Source organism: Mucor mucedo (genome assembly GCF_025094135.1).
Source record: "Mucor mucedo strain NRRL 3635 chromosome Unknown EV154scaffold_127, whole genome shotgun sequence".
Lineage (NCBI taxonomy): Eukaryota > Fungi > Mucoromycota > Mucoromycetes > Mucorales > Mucoraceae > Mucor > Mucor mucedo.
The window spans coordinates 3,385-29,901 of record NW_026252411.1 but is presented as its reverse complement, the minus strand read 5'-3'; the positions used below and the strand labels follow the sequence as shown (position 1 = coordinate 29,901).

The 26,517-nt window shown below is 37.0% G+C and overlaps 10 protein-coding genes across 10 annotated transcripts; 4 read left to right on the top strand and 6 right to left on the bottom strand.

The window, feature by feature from the left end:
• Positions 1–167: 167 nt before the first annotated feature.
• EV154DRAFT_45964 (uncharacterized protein) lies at positions 168–6,186 on the bottom strand. The gene is made up of 9 exons (XM_051597491.1): positions 5,964–6,186; positions 5,785–5,859; positions 5,478–5,713; positions 5,355–5,364; positions 5,204–5,283; positions 4,965–5,138; positions 4,732–4,885; positions 505–4,625; positions 168–437 (listed from the first exon to the last, which is right to left on the bottom strand). The coding sequence occupies exons 1-9, from the start codon at positions 6,022–6,024 to the stop codon at positions 279–281; spliced, it is 5,070 nt and encodes a 1,689-aa protein (XP_051452961.1). The 5' UTR covers positions 6,025–6,186; the 3' UTR covers positions 168–278.
• EV154DRAFT_524000 (kinase-like domain-containing protein) lies at positions 6,161–9,263 on the top strand. The gene is made up of 8 exons (XM_051603165.1): positions 6,161–6,654; positions 6,735–6,850; positions 6,945–7,301; positions 7,373–8,029; positions 8,119–8,260; positions 8,360–8,590; positions 8,657–8,865; positions 8,924–9,263. The coding sequence occupies exons 1-8, from the start codon at positions 6,405–6,407 to the stop codon at positions 9,026–9,028; spliced, it is 2,067 nt and encodes a 688-aa protein (XP_051452960.1). The 5' UTR covers positions 6,161–6,404; the 3' UTR covers positions 9,029–9,263.
• Positions 9,264–9,343: 80 nt separating this feature from the next.
• EV154DRAFT_523998 (uncharacterized protein) lies at positions 9,344–10,158 on the bottom strand. The gene has a single exon (XM_051603164.1). The coding sequence runs from the start codon at positions 10,076–10,078 to the stop codon at positions 9,407–9,409; it is 672 nt and encodes a 223-aa protein (XP_051452959.1). The 5' UTR covers positions 10,079–10,158; the 3' UTR covers positions 9,344–9,406.
• A 22-nt stretch (positions 10,159–10,180) lies between these two features.
• EV154DRAFT_450757 (putative acyl-CoA hydrolase) lies at positions 10,181–12,139 on the top strand. The gene is made up of 5 exons (XM_051597219.1): positions 10,181–10,367; positions 10,450–10,586; positions 10,671–10,779; positions 10,860–11,042; positions 11,138–12,139. The coding sequence occupies exons 1-5, from the start codon at positions 10,253–10,255 to the stop codon at positions 12,025–12,027; spliced, it is 1,434 nt and encodes a 477-aa protein (XP_051452958.1). The 5' UTR covers positions 10,181–10,252; the 3' UTR covers positions 12,028–12,139.
• On the bottom strand, positions 12,126–13,165 carry EV154DRAFT_428913 (4-dihydromethyltrisporate dehydrogenase; the record flags this gene model as incomplete). The annotated part of the gene is made up of 2 exons (XM_051596441.1): positions 12,126–12,751; positions 12,826–13,165. The coding sequence occupies 2 exons, from the start codon at positions 13,163–13,165 to the stop codon at positions 12,126–12,128; spliced, it is 966 nt and encodes a 321-aa protein (XP_051452957.1).
• A 5,657-nt stretch (positions 13,166–18,822) lies between these two features.
• On the top strand, positions 18,823–20,694 carry EV154DRAFT_545662 (ornithine carbamoyltransferase). Its single transcript, XM_051604665.1, has 4 exons — positions 18,823–19,215; positions 19,295–19,428; positions 19,558–19,964; positions 20,037–20,694. The coding sequence occupies exons 1-4, from the start codon at positions 18,978–18,980 to the stop codon at positions 20,290–20,292; spliced, it is 1,035 nt and encodes a 344-aa protein (XP_051452956.1). The 5' UTR covers positions 18,823–18,977; the 3' UTR covers positions 20,293–20,694.
• EV154DRAFT_485929 (uncharacterized protein) lies at positions 20,456–21,522 on the bottom strand (the record flags this gene model as incomplete). Its single annotated transcript, XM_051598792.1, has 5 exons — positions 20,456–20,547; positions 20,704–20,724; positions 21,000–21,050; positions 21,248–21,354; positions 21,455–21,522. The coding sequence occupies 5 exons, from the start codon at positions 21,520–21,522 to the stop codon at positions 20,456–20,458; spliced, it is 339 nt and encodes a 112-aa protein (XP_051452955.1).
• Positions 21,523–22,061: 539 nt separating this feature from the next.
• Positions 22,062–22,543, top strand: EV154DRAFT_428920 (uncharacterized protein; the record flags this gene model as incomplete). Its single annotated transcript, XM_051596443.1, has 2 exons — positions 22,062–22,255; positions 22,327–22,543. 2 exons carry the CDS (start codon positions 22,062–22,064, stop codon positions 22,541–22,543), a joined length of 411 nt encoding a protein of 136 aa, XP_051452954.1.
• A 35-nt stretch (positions 22,544–22,578) lies between these two features.
• Positions 22,579–23,447, bottom strand: EV154DRAFT_450747 (histidine phosphatase superfamily). The gene is made up of 2 exons (XM_051597218.1): positions 23,095–23,447; positions 22,579–23,042 (listed from the first exon to the last, which is right to left on the bottom strand). The coding sequence occupies exons 1-2, from the start codon at positions 23,352–23,354 to the stop codon at positions 22,604–22,606; spliced, it is 699 nt and encodes a 232-aa protein (XP_051452953.1). The 5' UTR covers positions 23,355–23,447; the 3' UTR covers positions 22,579–22,603.
• Positions 23,448–26,053, bottom strand: EV154DRAFT_545660 (kinase-like domain-containing protein). Its single transcript, XM_051604664.1, has 9 exons — positions 25,873–26,053; positions 25,558–25,817; positions 25,464–25,494; positions 25,205–25,402; positions 24,829–25,148; positions 24,379–24,774; positions 24,136–24,282; positions 23,908–24,027; positions 23,448–23,886 (listed from the first exon to the last, which is right to left on the bottom strand). Exons 1-9 carry the CDS (start codon positions 25,961–25,963, stop codon positions 23,851–23,853), a joined length of 1,599 nt encoding a protein of 532 aa, XP_051452952.1. The 5' UTR covers positions 25,964–26,053; the 3' UTR covers positions 23,448–23,850.
• Positions 26,054–26,517: the final 464 nt, after the last annotated feature.

Sequence of the window (26,517 nt, the reverse complement as noted above, 5' to 3'; positions counted from 1 at the left end):
GGACTCTTGTCATTGGTGTCACGAACAATTGTTTAAATATAAATAACTGTAAATGATTAAATAAAGCAAATTGTCTGAGTTTTTACTCATCGTCTCATATATTTCGTTTTTTAAGGAAAATTACTGCATTCAAATCAATGTAAATATTTCATCACACTGATGTTAAAAAAATAACTTTATAAAAGAAAGAGAGAGAGAGAAAGAGAGGCCATTATTTGTCGTGAGAAAATTCAACTCGGATGACCTTCTTTTTATTATTATTGTACAAAAGCTTTTTTTTAAAGACCTGAAGGTTTTGATGTCAATCCAGCAACCTCTGAATACATTTGAAGTGCACGCAAGATATGCATGGGATCTAATTCAATGGCTTCACCCAATTTCTCTAACACACCTGCAAAGTTACCCATTTTCTGCAAATAAAGTGAAGAAGCCGCATTCTATAAATATAGTTTAGCTCAATGTACATAATTTTTTTTTCAAAAAAAAACTTTAAATCTTTTTTACCTCGATTCGGGTCACGAAATTTTCAATCAACATGAGTAGTTCTTCGTCAGATGAATGATCCTTGATACGTCGATTAAAGGCTTCTGTATAATTGGAGTTGCCAGAATGGGATTTTGTCATACTCACAAGACCAGACGGTGTATTGGTACGTGTATACAAATCACCTCCCTCCGTGTCTCTGTTCAACACTGCTCCCGTCGTAATGGATTCCAGTCGGATAGCCAAATTACTAAGATTGATCACAAAGGAAGGGTCAATCTGTCGTGCCGGTAATCTTGATTCTTCATGATCATAATAGGGTGAAGGCGCATTGGGAGCTTGCTCCATGTGGGGTGTCGGTGTTGAAATAATAGACGGAGCCGCAATCACTTCATCCTTTTCCATCTCCATACGTCCTGCCAACTGTTTAGGATACACAAGCGAAAGCATTTCGGGGGTTTCTAACCCTTTTAGTCTTCTCTCACCCAATTCCACTACATGGAAACCAAGTCGTTTGATCTGTTGAATATCTCGACTGATCGAATGTTGTTGAGGGCTATTCGAAACCGTCGTCATCACTGAACTGGCATCATCATCCGTATCGCCAAATACACCAGGCATCTCACGAAGTGCTGCAATCACATCAGAGGACACACATATCTGTCCACCATCCGCTGCATTACAGATTCGACTTGCTTTATTCACCACAGGACCAAAATAATCCATACGTTTCGTGATAGGATTGCGCTCATAGACAGGTGTGCCTAGATGAATACCCATACGTACAGACAGTCCTCGGTAGATGGTTGTATGATCCTTTTCTATTTCTCTTCCTTCTTCAGTCTCTAAAATACCAGCAGGCCAATCTGCCTCTAAGAGTTGCAGTTGGACTGTAAAGCACCAAAGTAAAGCAGAGATGGTATCTTGAAAGCACACCATAAACGCATCCCCTTCCGTCTTGACTTCATACCCACCGATACTTCGCAATGTACGACGCATCACCGCATCATGAATCTTGATGGCTGATCGCATATCTTCCGGTTGTGTATCCCATAACAAGGTCGAACTCTTGATATCTGTAAACACCAATGCCACCTGGTTGGTCGGTGGGGGTACTTCACGATCCAATCTAGCCAAAGTAGAATCACTAGGGAATTCATCTTTGAGACGACGCTTGTTTTTAGCGATACCAAGATTTTCATCCATAATGGTATCTGCACTACCTCCCGCAGATCGATTACCTGCTAAACCACGTCGAAAACGTTTATCTCGTTTATCAAACAAATCCCCCACAGCAATAATCATGACCATGATATTATCATCGGCTCCATACGTGATGGCGAAATCTCGTAATTTTTGTGCAGCAATCATTAAATCTTCCTTTTCAGTACGCGCGATATCGACCGCGGTTTGGTAGGAGATACGATCCCAAAGACCTCTGGAAGCCATGATGACGAATTCGTCATTTTCTGCTAGGGTGATAGTGGAGATGAAAGGATTGGCGTTTACGACGGGGATCAAGTGATAATAACCAAAGCTACGTGAGACATTGAGTTCATCGTTCAAGAGACCTGCATTGGAGACATAACCTCCTGCTGCACGAATACGCGAGATCTCGCTTGGATTTAAGGGGATATGTTTTTGGGTGATTTCATGCGCTTCCCCGTTATTTCTGGACAGTACCGCTAAAGCATCACCGACATTGGCCACATAGAGTTTTGTACCCGAGATGTAACACAGGAGAGCTGATGCACCTGTTTCCTTTTCTTCTGTGTTCAACGACCCAAACTCCTTTTCAAGTGAAAGAAAAGTTCTTCGTAAAGCAGAGACAATGGTATCATCGTTCTTGTTTTTCTCAAGTTCGTTCGTGAAATTATAAGTCAAATGGTCGTTCAAGTAGCGTGTTAATTTACACCCTGTCTTGCTGTGTTTGCGTCCATCGAATAAACCAAAGAGACATTCATCGTCTCGGTTTCGGAATCGAGGCATGACCAGATCCCACGTGGAAAGATGGTCGCTGGGACCCAACCAATCAGCTACACCGTACGCCATATTATTGACTTCAGAGGGAGAAGTACGTACACGACGATCATGAAATTCTTCAGGTGTTGACACACCCAAGATGGTCACATCCATTAATCCCAACATGCGCAACCTTATCAATGCTCCAAAATCAGATAGATTTTTTTCTTTAGGGTTATGCATCTCTGGGTGTGCCTTCTTGATCTCGAGCCGTTTATTGCCTGATAAATTCAGGTACTTGAGTCCCAGGTTCCAATTCCAATTCCAGTCATACGGCCAGTTTGAGATATTGTATTTCAACACATTGTTACCCACATCCAGTACCAGGAGCTTACGTAGTTTACCAATCTCGGCAGGTAGTGTTTGAAGTTTGTTGCCATTCACGGCCAAGACGCGCAAATAACTGAGTTTCTCAATATCGTCCGCTGGTAAAGAAGCAAGATGATTACCGGACAAGTAGAGTTCGTACAAATGTTGATGACATAAACCTTCGGGTGGGATCTCGTACAGGTCATTGAAACACAAGTTGAGTGTACGCAATTCGAGGAATAAGGAAAGCGGAGACCATACATCGTCCGTGAATCGATTGTCTCCCAAAAGCAAGTTACGTAAGGATAAAGAGAGTGGTGGTGGGTGATTACGAGGACTGGCAAAGAACGAAGGAGGGTTGAAATTAGGGGGTGGATGAAATCCACTGGATAAGAGCGTGGCTGGAATATTACCGTCATTATCGACCAGTGGTACGGGCGAATCCACGACCGTGGTATCCGAATCCATTCTAGACATAGGTTCAGCTGTAGGCACAGGTACGGATAAAGGCTCTGGAAAGGTATCGAGTAAATTGGAAGAACAATTGAGTGTCTGTAAAGAAGCACATAACCATATTTCACGTGGTAATGATTTGAGATTGTTCTTTTGAGCATCCAGAATTTTTAGATCGGAGAGTTTGGATATTTGAGAGGGTAATGTTTCGAGATTGTTGCCCTGAACGGAGAGACGTAATAAACGAAACAAACTACCGATACTACTAGGTAATGCACTCAGGGTATTATTATCCAGGATCAAATGTTCTAAAGCTCCCGCACTTTCAAAGAGATCGTCGGGTAAGGAAGATAATTTACAGTTGGCTAGGTTTAGATCTGTCAACATACAGGGCTTGTTACGTGGTCGTCCATCGGTATGAACCAAATGAAACGGGTTCAATGTGAATTGAGTGAGATGATTCTTGGACATCTTTAACTGTCTCAAGTTCTTGAATCCATAATTGACTACACTGATGGCGTTATAATCCACGGAGATGACTTCGAGTTTAGGCAAGAGATAGATTTCATCGAGATCGGTGATCTGGTTCTGTCGCAGGTCTAATTCTTGTAACTTTTCAAGCTTAGAGAAGCTGGGTGGTAATCGTCCTGTCAATCGATTGGCTGTGGCAAAAAGGCCTACTAACTGTGTCAGGTTACAGATTTCGTCGGGGAAACAAGTAATCTTGTTGAAACTAATGTCAAGATAGGCCAGACTTTCAATCTCACAAATGACAGCTGGAAATTTCGTAAATGAATTGTTGGAGATGAACAGGATGGTGAGGTGTTTGAAGCTTGAAAAGGAAGGTGGCAATGTGGTTAACTTGTTATTGTAAGCTCGAAAGGTACGTAATGTCTCTAATTCATCGAGTCGTGCAGGTTCCAAATCCTGGATATGATTGCCCGACACATTTAAGTGTTCCAAATTAGGAATGAATCGAATCGACTGAGGTAAGCCATTATAATCATTGTTGGTGAGCCATAATTGTTTCATGTTTTTACACATTTGGACGAAATCCACAGGGATCTCCATCATCAGGTTACGTGATAGATCCAATGAGGTGATACGTGCTGCATACCTGTAGAGAAAAATGGGGATGGTAGCCAAATTCTTATTTTGAAGATCCACACGTCGATAAGCTCCAAATTCTTCCTCTTCAGATACGGTTTGAGTGACGTTGGGTCCAAAACGAAATCGAAACAGGTACGAATTATCCTCTCTACCTACATCCTCAATATGATCCTCTTCCGTATATCCAATCTGTTCAAGTAATGTCTTTTGTATTTGAATTGGGTGTTCGTATAATTGAAGTATTCGTTCTATATAAAAAAAAAAATAAAAAAAAAAAAAATTGTTTAAGGTCAATTACTGTGTTGTCAAGTTTTTAAGAGCTACTAATAAAAAAAAAGGGGGGGGGGGGTTTACCGTGGTTATGCGTAATTAAACTGAGTCTGTATTTACTGAGATCATGTAAAAAGAATTTCCCGGCTAGCCGTTGAATAAGATCATGTGTGGTTGTTTCCAAGGGGACAATTAAAGTGCCAAAGGTGCCATCCGGACGAAAAATACGAATACAGTACTACAAGCATTACAATAAGAAAAAACTGTAAAAAAAAAAAAAAAGAAAGAGAGCGCAAAGATAGAAAGAATTAGCTTACGTTTCTACTGGGTACATTCCAATTCTCGTTTTCGACCACAGGGAAATAATCGTTATGTGCGGAGTGAGCTGGTGTTTGTAATTCTTCAGCAGTGATATCATCTGGTGGTTGCACTGCCCAACTATCGGGAGCAGGCCAATGTTTTGTTGATGCAGTATCAGTAGGAGCACCTCTCTGAATGATATTTTTTTAATTGCTATATTTTTTTGTGTGTGTGTAGGCAAGAAAAAAAAAAGTACCTGTGATACAGAGGTGCGATGTCTATGCTGTCTATAATCTGGGTTCACAATACCATCCATGGTTCCAAAATCCTGATCGACTAAATAAAAATTTGTTTTTTTAGGTTAGGTTAGTTTGCCCTTGTTATGTTTGATTGACCACAATGATTACGTTGTAAACCCTAATAAATACACTTTTACAGTCAGATGAATGTATATTACAACACGTTTTTTTTGTTTGCTTCGACAACATTCGATAATTTTGTATGTAAAAAAAAAAAAAAAAAAAAAGTACCTTATCCTCTGCAAAACAGATATTTCCTTCCGATTTTTCTCTCTCTTTACCCTTTGAATGACTTGAACTGGCAGAGGTTTTACGTTCTCCGGTAGTTTCTTCTTGAAGTGTTGCTGTCAGCATATCGGGATGAACACTTGATTCATCTCGGGATTTCTTTCGTGCGCCTGTAAATACTCCATCGTCATTGACGTGAGTTGAAGAACCGAAAATAGACGCTGCAATGTCAGATCGACCTAAGAAAAAAAAAAAAAAAGTCCCATTCAGTCTTTCTTTGTTTCTTTCCATGTCAAAAATGAATCTTTACTCTTTTTTCTTCCAAATCGAAATATGCCTCTCTTCTTATCTTTGGGTGCGGGAAGTTGAAATGGGTGAATGCCATCTAAAGAGAAAGGCTCTTTTTAGACACATTGTTTTATGAAATAAAAAAAAAGCAGTAAAAAAAAGAAAAGAAAAAAAAAAAAAAAACTAAACTCAGACACATACCATGTCGAGGTAATTCTCCTGTATCCACTGTATGATCATTCTTTTGTCTTGAAAGAGGCATCGAAATATAAACTTTTTTTTTTTTCTCTGTTTTAAAAAAACACGAGGGATAGAAAGAAGAAGAAGGATTTTATTTTTATTTTTTTTTTAATTACATTTTTTTTTTTTTCGACTTCCGTGTGTGTTTTAATGCGATTTTTTTTTTTTTTTTTTTGGAATTTTTCTCCGCCATCTCTCTCGATTTGACAACTCTAAAATTCAATACGTCATGCAAAAATAGATCTACTGGGCAAAAGCAGGCAAAAAAAAAAAAAGCATATTTCAGAAACATGTCTGCCTGAACCCCTTATTTTTTACTATTATTATTATGTAGATATAAAATCCCTCTTTCTTTGTTTCCCTTTCTTCTCTTTCTCTTTCTTTTATCTTTTTCTCTCCATCATGTTTAGCATGGACCATGCAAGCAATGAGAGTTTTATTTCACCAAAACCTATTCTTGTAAATAGTCCTACAATTGCTACCTCTATACTGCAGCCTACAGACTCCAGAAGAACAGTAGATAGTCTTAAAATTAATATATCACTTGATGACCCACACGGACAACAGCAACAGCAACAGCAGCAACAACAACAACAACAACAGCAGCAGCAAACAAATAATATGGATGATTTTGAAATAAAGCAACCTATAGGTATTTCCACACACACACACATACACTTTTAGAAAAAAAAAAACTCCGCATTTCATGCTAAAAAAACAGTCAAAAATCAGGGTATGGATCATCCGCTATGGTGTACAGTGCGATTTATTTGCCTCATAATAAACAAGTGGCTATCAAAGTCATTGATTTAGATATGTTTGAACGGAACCAAATTGACGAATTAAGGGTAACAATCTCCTCCACCACCTTCTCCCTTTTCCCTTTTTACTCCTTTTTTTTTATCCTTTTTAATTAATTATATGACTTTTTTTTTTTTTTAGAGAGAAACTTCTTTAATGGCATTATCCAAACACCCGCATGTATTACGTGTGTATGGTTCATTTGTTCATGGATCTAAACTCTACATTGTCACACCTTATATGGCTGTGGGTTCCTGTCTCGATATCATCAAGATTGGTTTTCCAGATGGATTAGATGAGATAAGCATTGCGACCATCTTAAAACAAGCGTTGGAAGGATTAGCCTATCTTCATAAGAATGGACATATCCATCGTGATGTCAAGGCAGGTAATTTATTAATGGATGAGGATGGATCTGTACTCTTGGCGGATTTTGGCGTTTCTTCGTCTCTCATGGAAACGGGCGAACGAGGTGTCCGTAAGACCTTTGTCGGCACTGTAAGTAAACAAAAAAAAAAAAACCTTTTCTTATAAAGTGTGTGTGTGCGTATATTAACCCGTATACTAAGCCCTGTTGGATGGCTCCGGAGGTAATGGAACAGGCAGATTATGATTATAAGGCAGATATATGGAGTTTTGGTATTACTGCGATTGAACTAGCAACGGGTCATGCACCATTTGCAAAACATCCACCATTAAAAGTACTGATGATGACCTTAAACAACGACCCACCGACCTTATCACGCGAAACCACCACCAATCGATTTTCGCGAGTATTTAAAGAGATGATTGATACCTGTATGTGTAAGGATCCTTCCAAACGACCTTCGTCCGAAAAACTATTGCAACATGCATTTTTCAAACAAGCCAAGAAATCAGAATGGTTAGCAAAGAACTTGATTTCGGACATTCCACCTATTGAAAATCGACCGGTGAAGAAATTCCCTCAAAAGACCATCACGCATACGAGCACAGACGATGAATGGGATTTCAATGAAGAACATATTGCAGCCCCTAAACGACATATCTCGTTTGGTCAAGTGGTGGTTCGAAAACCTTCTTCACATCATCATGCCTCAGAATCTTGGTCTTATACACCCAATGAACATTCTCCTCCTCCTATTCCTCCCACAAGAAAAACGCGTGCCCTCAGTGATGATTTTATTATGAAGCATCAACATCAAGGTTCAGCACCTCCTGGATTTCCTCATACTGATGCAGCCAATGTGTGTGTCCTATATTTTTTTTTTTTTTTTTTTTAAAGCAAAAAAGAAGTGTCTGTATTCACTCTATTATTTCTTATTGTTTTTTTTAGGATAAAAAGGGAAGGTTTAATCTAAATCGTGGAAGACACGGTAGTCTTCATGAACGTACACCCACTGTCACCTTTTCAGAGGAAACGGGGAAACCCAATGGTAAATTACTCTATCGTACCATTAGTCATGAAGATAATATGAGCAAGTATATATAAGGGGGTAGGGGGGGGGGGGAGTATATTGGCGCTTTTTTTTTTTTTCAGGAACTGACTGGGGCGCATTCTCTCTTTTAATACATAGATAGAAAATCTAGATTCAATCAACAATCACCACCCGCACCACCGCATCAAGCACTGCCTTTATCACGTAATAATTCCAATATATCTAACCCTGTGCCTGTACTATCAAGAGAGAACTCGAGCCAAACCAGAACTGTGGCTCGTGAAGAAGCTGCATCGGAATCAAGAAAGATTGGTCGATTTGAACTCACCAGTAACCATGGTGACCTAAGACAAAGTGTGGTGGACAGCAGTAAGTCTTTTTATTTATTTATTTAGGGGGGGTAAAGGACTAAAAAAAAAGAGTGTCATGGTGCAGATTTCATGACGCAACATCAACAAGAGTCACCTTATTCAACGCATTCAGGCAGCACGTCGTCACTTACAAGAGGCAAGTCAATACCCATTATATATAACCAACTTGATGAGTTGATGAAGCAAAACGATTCTCAGAGACAGTTACTCAATGACCTAGTGAATATGTTTGAGGTGCCAAAGTCGAATGAAAAAGCTCATCAGGACCTTGTTGTAAAAGCCCTCATCTGTTATGTGCTAAAATAATGTATTTAACACATTTTTTTTGTAGGAGTCTCTTGAACTGCAATTACAGGCTTATCAACGTGAAAACCTCTTGTTACAAAGAGAGAATGATACAATGAGAAGACAAATTGAGCAATTAAAAAACGCGTGAATTAATTAGAAATTTTTTTTTTTTTCATTTTAATTCATAATAAAAGATCCCCCCTCTTTCTTTTTTTTCCAAAGAAAAAAAAAATTGAGAGAATTTTAAAATATCAAACCAATATGAAAATTGGAAATGATTTAAAAAAAAGGGTTGACAAAAAATTTGGGTAATCTTCCTTAGTTTCCCGCATCCACGGAAATCTTTAGTAAAAGGCGAAAGATTTATCCGATATGAAAACGAGAAAGAAGTACAAAGAACTTCAAATTTGATGGCCATTTGCTCCTCCTTTTATACTTTTTTTTTTTGGTTCCCCGTGCTAAAAAAAAAAAAAAAAAATAGATAAAATTTTTATTTTTTATCCCTTGTGAAAAATAAAGTCACAGCCTAGTGCCACATTAGGAAACGATGCTTGTAGCGTACAACTGTACGACATACTATATCTACACGTTCGGCAAAATAAACCACCACTACAGGCATGGATTTATAGTCAAGAGCAGGATATCCCCCCCACGTCAAGTTATACATGGCTTCAAACTTTTGTCGCGTCATTAAATTACGCTCTTGCGTAGTACACTGCAATAACACATTCACTTTCTCTAGCATCTTGAGCTCTACATCAATCAAATTCTGGAAACAGCTTTCTTCGACTGGTTTTACCTCTAACAATATATTTAAACACAGCAGTATCATGTCTAGATGAATGTTCCAATCACCAATCCCTTCACACATGTAACTTCCGTCATCTGGAAAACGGACAAATTCGGTAGCGGGGATAGGTTCGTGATGTAAGGCCAGAAAGCTACCTTCTTCCTTGATAATGAAATGTCGTAAATGATGTAAGTAGTAAATTAAATTGCTAGTTTTGTACCACATGTGGGATTCAGGCATAAACGCAGCTTGTTGATTCCAGTCCAAGTATCGTTCTTTCCACTCTAGGTAATACTTTGGCATGAAGTATAAAAATAAATTTAAAAGAGATGAAGGATACAACGCGTTACTTTTTTTTAAATAGTGATGTATACATTTATCAAAACTGATAGAATGGGAAGGCAACATCGGGTAAACGTATGCCACAATGCCCGTGGGAGAGTTTTTTTTTTGGGGGATTGTGACCGTAAAGAAACAAAAGATTCCGGGGGGGTTTGTGATATGAAATATATTTTTTTTTTCTTTACCCCGCACAGATACGTACTTTCCGTTTTCGTCCTCTCTCTTTATTTATATTATAATATGTGGTGTCAAAAATATCAACAACCACTGAAAAGAGTTTTACTCTGTACACCTTTACGTACATGTGCTGCTGCTACCATTCATACTACAACCAAACTGAATAATTTAAAAGAAAGTAACGTTGGTTTATTTTGCTTTTTATATATATATATATATGCTAAATGATTTTTTTTATTTATTTATTTATATTTATGCAGTTTTTGCACAAGGCAATGATGAAAATGTTTATACTGTCAGACCCAATGGTTTCTGGATGGACAAAATATTGGCTCATGAATCTAAAAAACCAATCGTCAATGCCAATGCTCAACCTCGTAAATTAATTGACAAAACCGTAAGTTTTGCATTGATGTGTTTGTGATATTTGATTCCCCGGGAGAAACTCACATTTTTTTTTTTTTTTTTTTTTGAATGACAGATGTTTGATAGTTATATCGAGGAATATCTTCCTTTTAAATCAGATCCAGCACTATTGGATGAATACATCTTTTCTGATGGTAAAATTCGTACAGGCAAACTATTAGAAGGTATCTTTATCATTGTGTGTGACAAAGAGAGGGCTATAGTATTAGAATTGTAGACTCATCTCACCTGCTTTTTCTTTTAGATTTGGATGCGCTTGCTGGTGCAATTGCCTATAAACATATCGATAATGGAGATCCTAATGCTCCTCCCATCACGGTGGTCACTGCCAGTGTAGACCGATTAGACTTGTTTTTACCCGAAGCCGGTATTGAAAATTACAAGTTGAGTGGTCACGTAAGTTACGTCGGTAACAGTTCTATAGAGAGTAAGTCTTGATTAAAATGCAAAAAAAAAAAAAAAAAAAAAAAAAAAAAAAAAAAAAAGTAGCTCAATGAAACTAAACAAAACAAAAAAAAAAAGTCTTTATTAAGGCGGAAACGGTGCCTGAAGGAGAACGTCGTCTTCCCAAGAGCAAGATTGAGAACCCCGAGAATCTTGGTATTTTAAGCAAAAACACAGTATTGGCCACCCGATTCACGATGGTAGCCATTGACCCTGCTACGCACAAGCCTGTCAAAGTTAACCCATTAAAACTGACGTCACCTGCCGAAGAAAGATTATTCGAGATGGCTGAAGCCAACAAGAAACGTAAGCGACGTGCTGCCGAGACAGGTTTACATCGTCAACCTCCTACGCCCGAGGAACGTCTTGATATCCACGACATCTTTCTGCAGTATTCTCAGTACACCAACGGTACAGGTGATGACGCCTTTATGAACTCTCAATCGTCTGATGAAATGCAGCCATTGCCTTCTAACCTAGTTTGGATGCGTGATACAAAGATTGAAAGTAATTTTTTAATGCAGCCTCAAGATCGTAACCTGCACAACAATATCTTTGGTGGTTACTTGATGCGTCGTGCCTATGAATTGGCGTATGCAAATACTGCTCTCTTCATGAAGACTTCCTCACCTACCTTGTTGTCGATGGATGAAGTCACTTTTCGAAAGCCAGTGCATGTGGGTACATTATTGAATTTGAGATCAGGTATTGTTTTATCCGAGGGATACCCACATCGGTCAGTACAAGTCCGTGTCATTGCAGAGGTCATTAATATTGAAAAGGGTACGCGTGAAACTACCAATGTTTTCCATTTCACCTTGGCTTCAGGAAACGATAAAGTGAAATTGCGTCGTATCTTACCTAAAACCTATGCAGAAACCATGCTTTGGATCGATGCGAAACGTAGACGATTCCAAGGTATTCATGCCAGGCATGCCATGCTAGAAGCCGGTATTGAGCAACATTAGTTAAATAAAAAAAAAAAAGTGACTGATGAACAAAAAAAATTGCGGTATTTATTAAATTACAAGGGGTGTGTGTGTGTGTGTGTATGTGTGTGTATTGCTTAATCGAAAAGAGGCAAACCGAAACCGTAGGTCATGGGATCGTTGAATCTTTGGTTGGTCTTGAGAGAATCCAAAGTCTTGTTATCCTCAGCATCGAGCTTGATATCCAAGATTTCCAAGTTAGCCTTCATTCTACCAGCGTTAACACTCTTGGGGATAACAGCGAATTCACGGTCCAAAGCCCAACGGAGCAAGACTTGACCAGTGGAGACGTTGTGCTTATCGGCAACAGACTTGACACTGGCGTGTTCGAGCAAAGAGGTATAAGTCTTACCAGATTCAGTCAAGTCAACATAAGAGGTAGGACCGAAAGAAGAGTAAGCAGTGATTTGAATACCTTGTTCCTTGACCCACTTGACCAAACGCTCTTGAGGCAAGTAAGGATGGAGTTCGATTTGTAAAACGGCAGGCTTAATTCTAGCATAGGTAAGCAAGTCCAAGATAGCTTGACAGTTGAAGTTAGCAACACCAATGTTACGAGCCAAACCAGCATCGACAATCTTTTCTAACTCAGCCCAACATTCGTGGATGGGAGATTGCTCGAATTGAAGAGACTTGGCATCACCGACATACCAACCGGGAGGGTAGACGGTAGCAGGGTCAACATATTGCAAGGGAACGGGGACTAGTTAAGAATGTAAGAGTTAGTATACTAATAACCCCCCAACAAACGAATGACGCGTCTTAAAATGTACTTACAATGAATGAGATAAAGATCAAAGTATTCAAGACCGGTATCCTTTAATTGTCTATCGAACAAGGCACGGACGTGCTTCTTGCTGTGGAAGGTGTTCCAGAGCTTGGTGACGATGAAAAGATCTTCTCTCTTGACCAAACCTTCGTTGATGGCCTTGTTAATACCACGACCAACCTCGACTTCGTTACCATAATCACAGGCACCATCGAAAAGACGGTAACCAGTCTTGATAGCTTGGTAGACGGTCTCCTCACAATCCTTGGTGTCAATCTTCCAACAGCCGAAACCGCGAATGGGCATCTTGTCGCCGGTTCTGTTCAAGGTAAGGTAATCAGTGGACATTTTTAATTTGAGTATGTGTGTGTGAATATAATCAAGAGAAGAAAAAAAAAAAAGTAAGAAACAGAACCCAAAACTTCTTGTTTATATAGGCCTTTTTTTTTTTTTCCTGGGGTTTAAATGGCCGCTTCAAAATTGTGGCACTAAATGAAAAAAAAAAATTCACCTAATTATAATACAGCACATCAAAAAGTTTGAATTTTCTACCCACATTTTGAATGCCTTTACCTTACTTTGTGATATAAAAACTGTCCGTTATATTATGTCTGTGTGTGTGTAAGTTAGAGATATTCTTGTTTAAGTTGTAAGCACTAACGCACCCAACTTCTTTACTATTTTCCCGCGGATCCTGGGACTGGGCCTAATTTTCCCTTCCCAGCTTTTAGCTCTCCGTAGATTTTCCCTTTTCTGTAAAATTTCCCAGCTAGTTTTTTCATCCCTTCCGGGGAATTCTTTTTTCTTTTGAAACCTAGGTCATGGAGCAAATAGAATATGTGTGGGGAAAGAATTAACAAGGCCACTCTTTTTTTTTTTTTCTCACCCAAACTCCATATGGTCTATTCACCGTAAATCATTCTTTGTCGTATAATCTATTACCCCCATTCCCCAATTTTTACAGCACACAAAAACACATCCAAGAAAAATGCATGAATCACTGGGATTTTCATTTTTTTTTTTTTTTTCCGTAGTACTTTTTTTTTTTTACTGCTGCGGAGAAAGAAAAAAGGACACTAAAAAAAAGAAAAACGACAGACGATGATGCCAGTGTGGTAATGAAAATTACTTGAACGTTACAAGTTACACGGAAGGGTAAAACAGTTACGTAATTGAAGAAAATATACCATTGGAGAAAACGTCCTTTTTTTTTTTAGTGTAGTATTCAAATAGTCAAGTTTTTAAAAGTCCTTTTCTGCGAAACAAATTTCATCGAACATGCCAGAAAGATGATATCTCGTAAGGTAGATGACGTTTTATCCTCCTAAAAAGATGACTTTACCTACAAATCATCTGGAAGGGAGAGCATAGTCAATTGAGGGAGAGTTTTTGCTAAGACGATTTTTTTTTTTTTTTGGTTCTTTTAATTTATCTCTAAAAATGGTACATTTGAGCTTTATAGTTTGCAAGTGTTGCGATAAACATCTTATTACAAAACAGTGTATCTTTTATTAATCTTTGCACGAGTTTAACACGAAATCTTAATTACGTGTATTGTGAATTAAAAGACGAAATCATTACGCCATTGTAGATCTAAATTCGTAGTTTATACTCTCTCATGTACATTATTTAAAAAAAAAAAAAGGTACTGCGTCCACTTAATACTGTTTATTTGAATTTAGGATGGTGAGGATATACACATCTCATTTAAGGTTTTTTGTATTTTACCTTGGAATAACAACCTGACCTGTATATATCTAAATATGACGACCGTTGTCATACAACAAACAGCTTATATAATCAAATTGTTTATAAATAACATCTATGTTTCAATGTTACCCTAAAATGTCTGGGAAGATGCATATCTTTGAAATGTGGTACGGATTTTTTTTTTTTTTTTGGGTGTCAAGATCTTCGTATCGCTAAATTGTTTATCCGTTAATCAGACAAAATTACATGTTTAACTTTTTTATTACTTGTTTCTTTCCTATAAAGAGGTCATTATACTGTAGCTTATCTGTTCAGCTCTCATGTTATATAGTTTTTATGGAAGGAATTTTTAAGGAGAAAACATCGTGCTCTTAAATTTGGAGATCCATGACATACAAAATCAACAGAAATTTAAGTACTTATGAATTCAATCGTTTTAGATGTAATGATAGTTACGTCTATATAAAAAGAAATGTCGAATCGCTTAAAACCAGTCATTAGTAAAAATTAATTATCAAATGGACACACCGCCTTGAATGTATTTGATTTTTTAGGGGGGGGGGGATACATTATTAGAAACATTGATCTTTATGCTGCATCAGCGTAATAGCAAAAAATTACTTCTTGTATAAGCATCATATCTGATGATAATTAATACTGTAGAACTAAAATAATAGATATATTAAGTGATGAGTCAGATCTTAAACAGAGGATTAAAAACAGGTGCAATCGAGTTAACAGTTACTACGATAAAGTCTAATGCAACAAAACTTTTGTCGTTATCAAAAATACCCATTTAATTTTCTATAACCTGCACTATCATCTTTGTAACACTTGAATTCCCTCGATCCATTTGTTAATGCAAAGCATTAGATCAAAATGCTCAGTCTGTCAAAAATACATAATAGTATAATGTAACAAACCCCCCCCCCCCAAAAAAATCGGTTCATCAAGTTAGGTATCTTACGGGAGAACCTCTAGCAAATCATCACTCACCGCAAAATGCTTACATAGACTTTATGTTTCTGTGTGTGTGTGTGTTCTAGACGAGGTCTAACTACCGTATTTTTATTTTATAAACTCAATCACTGAACAAGGTTTTTAATAACCCGATCTTACATTAAATTCTTATTTTTGCGGGAAACCGTGGAACAGCGGTAAAAGACAATGAGGAATGGGAGAACCCCACAAAGCATAATAATGCAGGGCCGGGATTGTTGCTGGAGTGTCTTTATCCGTGTTTTACTTGGCTGGCAAATTTTGGGCTCATTTTACAACGAATTTGACTAAATACTACCCTGAAAATAATTCCATGATATTTATAAGAATCCCATAATACAATATCTAATCAGCATAATTTCCAGCGTCTCATGCTACCATGTATCACACTTTTAAAAAAGGATAGATATATATTTTTTATCCATGTTTATCTACATCAAATCATAGTACATTAGATTAATTACAGTTACCCTTGCTTAAAATTGAAACATGTCTAGCTATTAATTGCCTTTCTGTGACAGAGAGAATCTCAATAACATAATATCACAGGAAGAGCAATTTTACTAATGTATGAAGTTTTAAATTTACAGTTAAAATAATGCTTAAGTTTAACATTTACCATATTATAATAGATTGGTCATTCCCAAAAACTATTTTCTGATGAAATTTTAAAACATTGAAACTGATGTAAAACGTTTTTATGCTGCTCAGACTATCTACAGCTAGCTTCCTAGTTATCCATGGTTTTAAAGTAGCGTTCTATCTAAACTAATAGTCAGAATGTTACTGATATTTTTTTTCCGGGCTCGAAGTTAGAGAAAGAAAAAAAATGGGACTTTAGTCAGCTTTGCAGAAAGGCGTTTTAGGACTATTTTTAATTTTACCAAGTTGAAGATTAGAAGGTGAATACAAAAGAAAGATTATACAGGAACTTTTTATGTCTTTATCAACACCAAACCTTTGTCTATCGTTAGCCTCAATAGTTTAAAAGAGTTGGCTTTAGCCAATGAAAAACTGGTTTTTTTGAACGGAATTTACACTGATAGATATACATGCCGCGTGCTTTTCTGTCGTCGTACTAAGTCATCTTCGTCTATTAAAAGTATTGTTTCGAAATTCGACGACTTTAATCTTGACCAGATAAATACATATTTTAGGCCATGCACAAATGATCCTGAAAGGAAGAACGTGTTTGTATCTTATCACAGAGGCGATTATTTTAAAACGTCTTTCTTCAAAAGAATGCCATGGCGTGGGCGGTATTACGCAAAGACACAAACAGGAACAGGAATTCAAGAGGACATGGAGAGAAATTCAAAAAGGGTGATTGTAATAAAATGCCTTATTAATTATTTTACAATAAACCTGAGGTGCGGTATGATAAAAAAAAAATTACCACACGTCCATTAGATATTGATCTGAAAACTATGCAATGTTTTTCGGAATTGTGATGTGATGGTTGCAAAGAACGTGCTTACTATTTCTCAATCCATCTGGGATGACCAAGGCCGGCCAAATGTCTTTTAAAGATAAAACGCCACCTCCAATGTGGGTGTCTTGTCTCACTCTAGTGAGGAGAAGGCCTAAAGAGTTTACAGGTAAAAGTCGTAGTGTAGCTTGTCAAACTGTCTGAAAACCAATATCATACATCTTAAAAAAACACCAACGTTATCTGAATTTAAAGTGTAAAAACTATATCATTGATTCGACATGCATTTCAATTAATCAAAGATGGATAGGTCTTAAAAACATACTAGACATACATGAGTATACATATGAAACATTAAAGCGGAAGTGTATTTGTACCGCAAGGTATTGTTGATGTATATGTACAGTAATTAGGGTACATACAAATCCAACCTAAAACAAAATTCAGCAAAGTTCATTCAGGTTATTACAAAGGATAAAGCCAGATTTTGTACCCTTCCATTTAGATTAAATAGCTAGACATCAAAATGTATATATTCAAATAAAAGTTAACCCTTTAAAAAAAACGATGAAAAAGGCGGCGGATGCCTATAGTAAACTACACTCAAAACACAATTGTGTACGGGCTGGCGTATATTATAGAATTTGAGACAGAGGTGGTATGTATAATATTCAACCCTGGACCGTCATTAAATTGTTACGGATAAGGAAACATTTGTCCTCTTCTTGGATCTAGCAAAAATATATTCAAATCACTTAGTAAACTGTTCGGTTGCAATGACCTGACAGTGAATTGTTCCACCTTTTATAGTGTTTAAACCTGAAATAATGACTGGTATCTTCTAATGTACACGCCATTGATGAGACAACCTGAATCTGACGTTTAAAAACTAAAATAAAGAATATGTGAATGATATCATGATCTCCATTATTGGTTAGTAAATTGTACACAGTTCTCCTACATGTTTCCCATTCTACTCCGCTCATTTTACCCCAGTCCACCCGGTAACATAACATACATGGATAAATTACCATAAACCTTATAATTTATAGAGGATACAAGGAGACGAAAACAATACCTACATGAGATTATTGTTAACACCCATAAACATTTTTTTATAATAGGGGATATAAAATGGTGTGGGTGATACCCTGGCAATATATATATGGTATTCTTGTGATACCCACTATAATTCTTGAAGGGTTCACTATTTGATCTCAGAATTAAAACCAAATGGTTAACCCAGTTTTCTTTTGGAGCTTTCAACTTATGAACATCATTTAATTAATCAATCAAAGACTGTGGGAAAATACCCGCTTAAAGTTTTTACCAACACAATTGTCTGTCCAAGCTGATTATGTTTGCTTAAACTTTTCTTGTAAGACACAGGGCTAGGTAACGCAAAGATTTGTTTTGATAGCCTGTCATATAAATAAAAAACAGGGATATTTACTGTTTTCTGCATTACCAATGTATCATTTCTTTTTCGCAAAATGATATACGTTCCTCACTTATATTAGTAGGTGGTTTTGATTCGCGTGTAAAAAAAAAAAAAAAAAAAAAAAAACTTTTTTAAATCTCAGATCGATGTGTAAAGTGTAGAGTTTAGTTTGCCATGATGTGCATTGAGAAAATAAACAGAAAGGTTACATGTATAGAAACGTAGAAAAAATAAATAAAGGAGTAAATTAAAATTCAATGATGTCAAGATTTTTTTGTTTTTTTCTGAAGAAAAAAAAAAAAAGGAACGCATATTTAGTTTGTACAACGAGCCCAACGCTGTGACTCAGGATGATAACTATTTATCAAAATAATGAGTCACAGCTTTTTTCACTGTAAATCTGGGGTAAAAAACATTGAACAGCCCAAAAAGTTCGAGAAATTGAGAAGATAACAGCCGATCGGATTGTTTATTATTTACTCCGCGTTAAAAAAAAAAGACCCTATATATTAGACTTTCATCATTGGGATTACCTTTTTTTTTTTTTCCTTAACACACTTTTATATTTTGACTACAACAATATGTCTGCCATCACAATTAATACCACTAAGCCCAACCATTTTATCACCACCGCTGATTACTCTGCCGAACAGCTTCTTGATTTAGTTGATCGTGCTATCAAGTTCAAGGTCGAATCAAAGTACAACTACCCCGAGGCTAGAACCGAACGTCCTTTAGTCGGTAAGACTGTTGGTCTTATTTTCTCAAAGAGATCCACCCGTACTCGTGTTGCTACCGAGACCGCTGTTGGATATTTAGGTAATTTATCAGAGAGTTTTTTTTTTTTTTTTTTTTTTCGTTTCTGGATTAGAACTTGTTTTGACATTTTTTGGGTTAGGTGGTAATGCTATGTTCTTGGGTGGTCAAGACATTCAACTTGGTGTCAACGAGTCCTTATACGATACCACTCATGTTGTCAGCTCCATGGTTGATGCCATTATGGCTCGTGTTGGTGGTCATGATGAAATTGAGGTATGATAAAACAGGCTTGAATGTGTTTGCAAAGTGCACTTTTTTAGCGCGCTTTGTGAATATATTTAAAAATTAACCGAGAGAAAGATTTTAAATATTTATCCATTCTATTTTTTTTTTTATATACAGACCCTCGCTAAAGAATCCGCAGTTCCCATCATTAACGCCTTGTCTGAAAAGTACCATCCTACTCAAATCTTGGCTGATTTGATGACTCTTCATGAATACTATCATGCTAAGCAAAACAATGTCCCCGCTGGCGTTTACTCTGCACATACTCAACATCCCCGTGAAACTTTGAAGGGGTTGAAGGTCGCATGGGTTGGTGATGCTAACAACATTCTCCAAGAAATTCTTGTTGCTTTCCCCAAGTGTGGTATCAGTGTTTCTGCTGCCTGTCCCGCTGGTTATGTCTGTGATCAAGATGTCATTGATATCGCTCAAGCCGACGCCAAAAAGACTGGTGCCACTGTCGTTTTCACAACTAGTCCCGAAGAGGCTGTCAAGGATTGTGATGTTATTGTCACTGATACCTGGTAAGATTTTGGTTCAAGGTTGTTTTATGAGTTTGTGTATTAATATATTTTTTTTTGTTATTGTCTTAAAAGGGTCAGCATGGGTCAAGAAGAGGAAAAGAAGAAGCGTATCGCAGAATTTGCCGGTTTCCAAGTTACCAGTGATTTGGCCAAGCGTGGTAACGCCAAGAGCGACTGGATCTTCATGCATTGTCTTCCTCGTAAGCCTGAGGAGGTGGATGACGAAGTCTTCTACTCTGAACGTTCTTTAGTGTTCCCTGAAGCTGAAAACAGAAAGTGGACCATCCTTGCTATCATTGATGCCTTATTAGTTAGAGGTGGTATCTAGATATCTCATTTGTACAAAATTCATTTCTAAATAATCTATCGATTATTTGAAAACATGTTAAATATTTTTCCTTATAAATAAATTTTTTTAATTCCTTTTTTTTTCCCCCAATAACTATAAATTATTTATACTGCATCGTGTTATTGTTGATTTCTCCAAACATCTATGTGTCCAGCATAATTGTCATAGAATGAAGCAGAATTCCATGTATTTTTGCGATTGTAATGTAGATTACGATTTCTGTAATCGGATTATCTGATCATACGTATAGATTTGATACAGAAAAAAAAAAAAAAATAAACAAATCTGAAGGAGAGAATAATCATAGTTCGCTATGCCAGATGGCGGCACGTTACACTGACTATACTAAAAATTACGCACTGATGGGCCATGTGATATCACAAGTCTTACCCTTTAGATCCGTTTTCCAATCTTTTATAAAGGTCAAAAAACTACTTTGAAAAAAAAAAAAAAAAAAATGGATCCTCAACTTGGTTAACAATTGGTCAACGAATCAAGTTTTTGTGAACTAGTTTTAAAGAAACAAAGGATCAAGGAGTCAGGGACAATTGTTATTTGAGACAAATAAGTGATACATATTCAGCATTTGTTTATTCGCACTAGTAGTTGAATAGATTGGACTTGTGAATGTAAACAGCGCCATTTCAAGGGCCACTTTTGATAATCTCTTGATAATGCAATCTTACTAGATGAGCAAAGATAAGTCTTTTTGGGAATATTCAGAGGTAAGAAATTAGCTATTTCCACGAAGAGTATAACAGTTAGCCCTCAAGGCAACATCGAGATGTTAAACACGACTAACACAGAAAAAAAAAATCGGTGAAATCAGTAGTAAACGTGTTAAGTTGGGAGTCGTACTTTCACATCTAAAGCATATGTTAAAATTGGCAGAAATCTAAATCTAGTCCTTTTCTCTATTGACAAAGTGGCTTACAAGTGTATTTGAGAACCCCCCGGTCGAAAACGGCTTTTAGGAGATTTACTCGTGTAATTGTTGATTCAATCCAAAGCCAATTTTGGGTAGATGTCAAACGAGGGGTGCTACAAATCGTTTGAATGGACAAGTACGCAAAAAAAAAAAAAAAAAAAAATAGTAAAAAAATCGAGTAAATGATATAATTGTAAACACCACAAGTTGTACTTTTTAAAAAGGTCTTTCAAATGTATTCTCGGATTGCAAATGATGGAACGTTGATCCTTCCATTTCATGGAAATAATGATGATACTTTTCCGGCTTAATACGATCAAACTCCCTTCCTCTTTTGGCTGGGAGACATGACGACGTACGTCTGGCCACCCACCTTGTTACTAAGGGCGTGTTTAAAAAAGATCTGAATAATTCCAAGTTTGAACAAACTCTTATAATTAAAAAAAAAACGAAAAAATCAGTAAACGAAAATTTTTTTTCTTCCCCGATATGTTTGGAGTACCTCCACACACGGGAGGTCCTTTGTGCAAGGACTGCTTTTATTTTCTCTATACATAAGCTATTTACAGCAATTATGAAAAAAACCATTACTGTTTATCAAGCCATCAATAAAAACCGCAGCATTGTTAGAAAAGCTGGTTTGATTCGGGTTTCAGAGATGGAAACGCAGCCGTTTAAAACTCATATTTTCCCCTTGCACACGAAAGCATCCAAAACCGGATAATCATATATCCTTGACAGCGTGGCCTGTGTGAAATAAGCGTTTCTTTTGCAGGGCTTCCTAAACTTTTTCTTTAAATTTCAAACTTGTAATTAAACTATGCCTAATCTCTCAAAGCAAACACAGGTCTTGATGGCCCCTCTTAAACTCTACAGAGAGATTTTACGCTCTCACCGCTCGTTGCCAGCTGCCATGCGTTCATTAGGCGATGATTACGTGAAAGCCGAGTTCAAGAGACATAAAGATATCGAAAATCCTGCACATATCGTAGGTTTCGTCTCTCAGTGGCAATCGTAAGGACCTTTTTTTTTATATAAATGCATAGTTAAACCCAAGCCAGGACGTTAAATTGTGACATTATTAGATACTTGGACATGATGCAATCACAAACTAAACCACTTCCCGAAGATTCAGTTGCACCTTCTCACGATCCTCTTGTCAGAAGCTTTAACAACCCTATTGAAGGCTGGGGTAAAAAAATGGACGAAGGATTATTGGATAAGATGAGTGATGAACAATTGGGACAATTGTATGAATTAAGATCAGAAGTTAAAAAGTCTTTGGGTGAAAAGGTTGAATAAAGAAGTACGATTTAATTATTGGATTTTTTTTTCTTCTTCAAAAAAATGGCAATTTGATATTCATTTCAACTCGTAGTCAGGAACATCACCAGAAAACATCCAGGATCTTTGTTCGCCTTGGCTTAGATGACTGCAATCGCCATTTTCCATTATTTTCCATGTTTTGTCGTCTTGTCGAATCAAACGGGATAGGGAACAGGTGCCAGTATTTACATAGAAATGGGAATCGTTTAATAATGCACGTACAGCGCAAATAGCAGACGCAGCATGACCAGATAATAAGATCGTTTGGGGCTGCCCCTTATCCGAATCTAACTCATCTACCAAAATATCTAAACCTTTCTTGACACGAAGATGACAATCATGCTCAGTCTCCACCTCAGTAGGTAAAGGAATACTGGACGAATGATGTTCGATATTAAGCTTAGGAAAAAGCTTCTTTAACTCTGGGAGAGGGGCGCAAGGCAAATAGCGACCATGCGTTAAGCCATACCATTCACTATTAAGAATAATTTAGTATGCTATTTGTGTTTTATATTAAATATACCTACGCCATGGCATTATCAATAAAGAGAGGCATATCACATTCTAAAACAAGCGGGTACACGGTTTCTAAAACGCGATAAAAAGGTGAAGAGTAAATCCGATCAATTGATTTGTCTTTTAAATAAGCAGCTAATTCAAGCGATTGCTGTCTTCCAAAATCAGAAAGAGGTGGGTCATTACGAAGGTTGGTAGGGAGAGGTGGGTTGTCATTAACCCAATCTTCACGAAACCCATGACGGGCAACCCAGATTTCTTTCAATACCATATTGATGAGTAAATGGAGAACGATAATGTATGCTACTTTAGCGCATAATAAATTATAGCATTATCGTGACAGGTCAATTCAGACGACTTATTTGTCGCGTCACACAGATAAGCGTAGAAGAATTTCATCATCATTGTATTTAGAATATTTATGTAGTGTATAATAGAAGGGAGCAAGACGAAGTTGTTTGGTAATAGGAAAAAAAAAAGATAAAGAGAGGGGTTATATTGTATATGATTGATGACTTTTTTTTTGGGAGGGGGGAAAGGGTTCATTTGAGGTGTAGTTGAGAGTGTATATATGAGTTTTTGCTGCAAATGTAATGAAAAATCGGTCGATAGGGTAACCCATATATTAGAACCTGTAATAAGAACAATAATAATAAAAATAATAATAATAAAAAACCTATTCCCAAATTGATAATTTGTGATTTAACGTATAATTATAATTTAAAGAAAGCCTTCTAGTTGATAGTGATTAATGAGATAACCTTGCTTTATTGTCTAGGGTACTCACGTTCATCCATCATTGCCTGTATATCATTATGATAAACCATGTTACTATTGTTAGTATTTTGATTTTGATTATTATTATCATTACTATCAGGAAGATAAGAGGGCGAGGTGGTATCAGGATGGAATGAAGTATTGGGATTATTCAAGTATTGTTGTTGCTGATGTGGAGAACCATGGCCTGCTTTCGTTTGACTACGTAAACTAGTAATATTTAGAAGATGTAATAATCGAATATGTATATGTAAAAAAACTGTATAAACCTACACTCTACTACTGGAAGAACCCGTGGGAGCATGGAAATGTGTTCTTTTGACAGAAAAAAGAGGATCAGCAATGCTTGGTTCAATAGGGTTGGCTTCATCAGCCAAAACTCTTTTTCTTTCATACTTAGCGCCTAACTGTTGTTGTTGTTGCTGTTGTTGCTGCTGCTGCTGTTGTTGTTGTTGCTGCTGCTGCTGCTGTTGTTGCTGTTGCAACTGATGTTGCTGTTGTTGCTGATTATCCCTGACCAACATTCTACCTCCTCCAGTGCCAGTGTAGCCTAAATGGGACGCATATGGATCTTGGTACGATGTAGGCGAAGTCAACTGCTGTTGTTGCACTTGTTGTTGTTGTACCTGCTGCTGTTGTACTTGGTTGGTAGTTATGGTGGGTTGGTTGGTAAAATAAGCAGGTTTATGTTGCAGCATTTTTTGCTGTTGTTGGTATTGGAGCATCACATCATCTAAACGCTTCGAGGTTTCAGGTGATTTGGTTTCTGAGCGATAAGGAGCTCTAAGATTTGCTGACGGGAGTGGTGCGCCAGTTGCTAAACGTCTAGGACCTGCTTCAAATGGAGCAGAGCCAGGAATATATGAATGGACAGGATTCAATTCAGGATTTTGGTAAGCAGCCTTTTTTTCCTGCTATAGAAAATAAATTTAGGAGAGGGGGAAGTTAAGATCAGAATGTACACATACCAATTTACGAATAGTCCAATCGAATACATAGTCATATTGGAATCCTTCACGGACAAACAGGTCTCGGAATAATTTACGGAGGTAAGAATAATCAGGTTTATCGTCAAAGCGAAGAGATCTGACATAATTAAGGTATATTGCGAACTCCTGATGCAAACCACGACATAATGCGTCTGCAGGTGTAGTCATCTTTTTTTCCATAATCTTATCATATTTTTCTTTCTTGGTTCTTGCTCTAATTCCTTGCCAGGGTAATTGACCTCTGCAGAAATACACTAGGATATACCCAAGTGATTCGAGATCATCGCGCCGTGATTGTTCTGTGGAAACGCGTTTTTAATATTTATGCATACAGACAAAAATATATATATTTTACCTATTCCCAAGTGAGTATTGACACTTGCATAACGTGGAGTACCCGTTAAATTCTTATTCTCTCTGTAGGGTATATGTACATTGCTCTTTGGGTCTCTAAATCTCTTTGCTAAACCGAAATCGATCATATTGACTTGGTTTCCACGTTTACCGATACCCATTAAAAAGTTATCAGGTTTGATATCTCGATGAATGAAACCTAAAATAACAATATGTTCATCAGTTTCATACCTTGATAGATTTTAAAAAATAATGTTTACCCTTTGAATGAACATATTCAACGCGTGACAACTAAATAAGGGAAGTTTTAATAATTTGATTGGATGGAAATAAAAACAAAAGAAATATGCTTACCAATTGATCCGCAAGTAATAAAACGGTCTTCAACGAAAAGCGACGCTTACAATAATTGAAAAGATCTTCCATGGAAGGGCCCAATAAATCCATAACGAGTACATTGAAATCCCCTTCTCTTCCATACCATCTAACAAAAGGAATACCAACACCGCCTGCTAACGTCTTGTAAACTCTTGCTTCGTACTCTAATTGAGGATGAGCTGCACGAATACTTTCTAACTTGACTGCAATATCTTCTCCACTCATAATATTTGTTCCTTTTATAAACAAGATTAATAAATAAAAAGAGATGATGTTTTCTTTGTAATTTACCTAAATAAATTTCGCCAAAAGAACCTGCACCAATCTTTCGACCAAGTTTATATTTGGAGCCAATGATAATCTCTCTTCCTTCTAACGACATTTTCCTGGTTAATTATCAGATGATGAGAAGAACAGATGGAGGAAAAAAAAAGAAAGAAAAAAAGAGATGGAAAAATTTTATTTTTTGAAGAATACCTCGAGGTCAGTCTATCCAATTACAGGTGCAACATGCTGAGAATATTTTAGGGTCAACGTCACTGTCAACCTTGGGATTGGCTCATCTACCATCATATTACACATTGATTGGCTACAACATGATGAACGCATTATTTACATCACGATGCTATCCATTTCACTCTTTTTATTATTGTTTTTTGTTTCCATGGATATTAATACATTTATACAGAAAAGAGCCGTCTCCATGCGCGATTAAAATTTTGATAAACAACTCACTCTACCCCCTTCATCAATATAAAAAGTGCCTGAATGTTGACGCAGTAAATTCCCATACTCTGTGACTCTATTTGTCTGAGATCCAGAACTATTTTCTACACATTCATTGTGTTTCAATCACACTCCCCCTTGATTTTTTCTCAAAAAGAAAAATGGATAAAACACCAATGAAGTTCTCGTCCGTTTATTCACCCTTGTCAA

What these genes read in the sequence shown, in the direction of transcription:
- EV154DRAFT_45964 (XM_051597491.1), bottom strand. Translation starts at nt 6,024, where the DNA reads ATGCCTCTTTCAAGACAAAAGAATGATCATACAGTGGATACAGGAGAA. An exon ending in TCGATTTGGAAGAAAAAAGA is followed by an intron (nt 5,714 to 5,784) that starts GTAAAGATTCAT and finishes TTTTTTTCTTAG; the next exon opens with GTCGATCTGACATTGCAGCG. An exon ending in ATTTCGTGACCCGAATCGAG is followed by an intron (nt 438 to 504) that starts GTAAAAAAGATT and finishes CTATATTTATAG; the next exon opens with AATGCGGCTTCTTCACTTTA.
- EV154DRAFT_524000 (XM_051603165.1), top strand. Translation starts at nt 6,405, where the DNA reads ATGTTTAGCATGGACCATGCAAGCAATGAGAGTTTTATTTCACCAAAA. An exon ending in ACCAAATTGACGAATTAAGG is followed by an intron (nt 6,851 to 6,944) that starts GTAACAATCTCC and finishes TTTTTTTTTTAG; the next exon opens with AGAGAAACTTCTTTAATGGC. An exon ending in TAGTCATGAAGATAATATGA is followed by an intron (nt 8,261 to 8,359) that starts GCAAGTATATAT and finishes TTTAATACATAG; the next exon opens with ATAGAAAATCTAGATTCAAT.
- EV154DRAFT_523998 (XM_051603164.1), bottom strand. Translation starts at nt 10,078, where the DNA reads ATGTTGCCTTCCCATTCTATCAGTTTTGATAAATGTATACATCACTAT.
- EV154DRAFT_450757 (XM_051597219.1), top strand. Translation starts at nt 10,253, where the DNA reads ATGTGGTGTCAAAAATATCAACAACCACTGAAAAGAGTTTTACTCTGT. An exon ending in ACTGAATAATTTAAAAGAAA is followed by an intron (nt 10,368 to 10,449) that starts GTAACGTTGGTT and finishes ATATTTATGCAG; the next exon opens with TTTTTGCACAAGGCAATGAT. An exon ending in CGGTAACAGTTCTATAGAGA is followed by an intron (nt 11,043 to 11,137) that starts GTAAGTCTTGAT and finishes AAAAAAAAAAAG; the next exon opens with TCTTTATTAAGGCGGAAACG.
- EV154DRAFT_545662 (XM_051604665.1), top strand. Translation starts at nt 18,978, where the DNA reads ATGTCTGCCATCACAATTAATACCACTAAGCCCAACCATTTTATCACC. An exon ending in GACCGCTGTTGGATATTTAG is followed by an intron (nt 19,216 to 19,294) that starts GTAATTTATCAG and finishes TTTTTGGGTTAG; the next exon opens with GTGGTAATGCTATGTTCTTG. An exon ending in GTTATTGTCACTGATACCTG is followed by an intron (nt 19,965 to 20,036) that starts GTAAGATTTTGG and finishes TTGTCTTAAAAG; the next exon opens with GGTCAGCATGGGTCAAGAAG.
- EV154DRAFT_450747 (XM_051597218.1), bottom strand. Translation starts at nt 23,354, where the DNA reads ATGGTATTGAAAGAAATCTGGGTTGCCCGTCATGGGTTTCGTGAAGAT. An exon ending in TTTATTGATAATGCCATGGC is followed by an intron (nt 23,043 to 23,094) that starts GTAGGTATATTT and finishes TATTCTTAATAG; the next exon opens with TGAATGGTATGGCTTAACGC.
- EV154DRAFT_545660 (XM_051604664.1), bottom strand. Translation starts at nt 25,963, where the DNA reads ATGTCGTTAGAAGGAAGAGAGATTATCATTGGCTCCAAATATAAACTT. An exon ending in TGAATATGTTCATTCAAAGG is followed by an intron (nt 25,403 to 25,463) that starts GTAAACATTATT and finishes TTGTTATTTTAG; the next exon opens with GTTTCATTCATCGAGATATC. An exon ending in CAATACTCACTTGGGAATAG is followed by an intron (nt 25,149 to 25,204) that starts GTAAAATATATA and finishes GCGTTTCCACAG; the next exon opens with AACAATCACGGCGCGATGAT.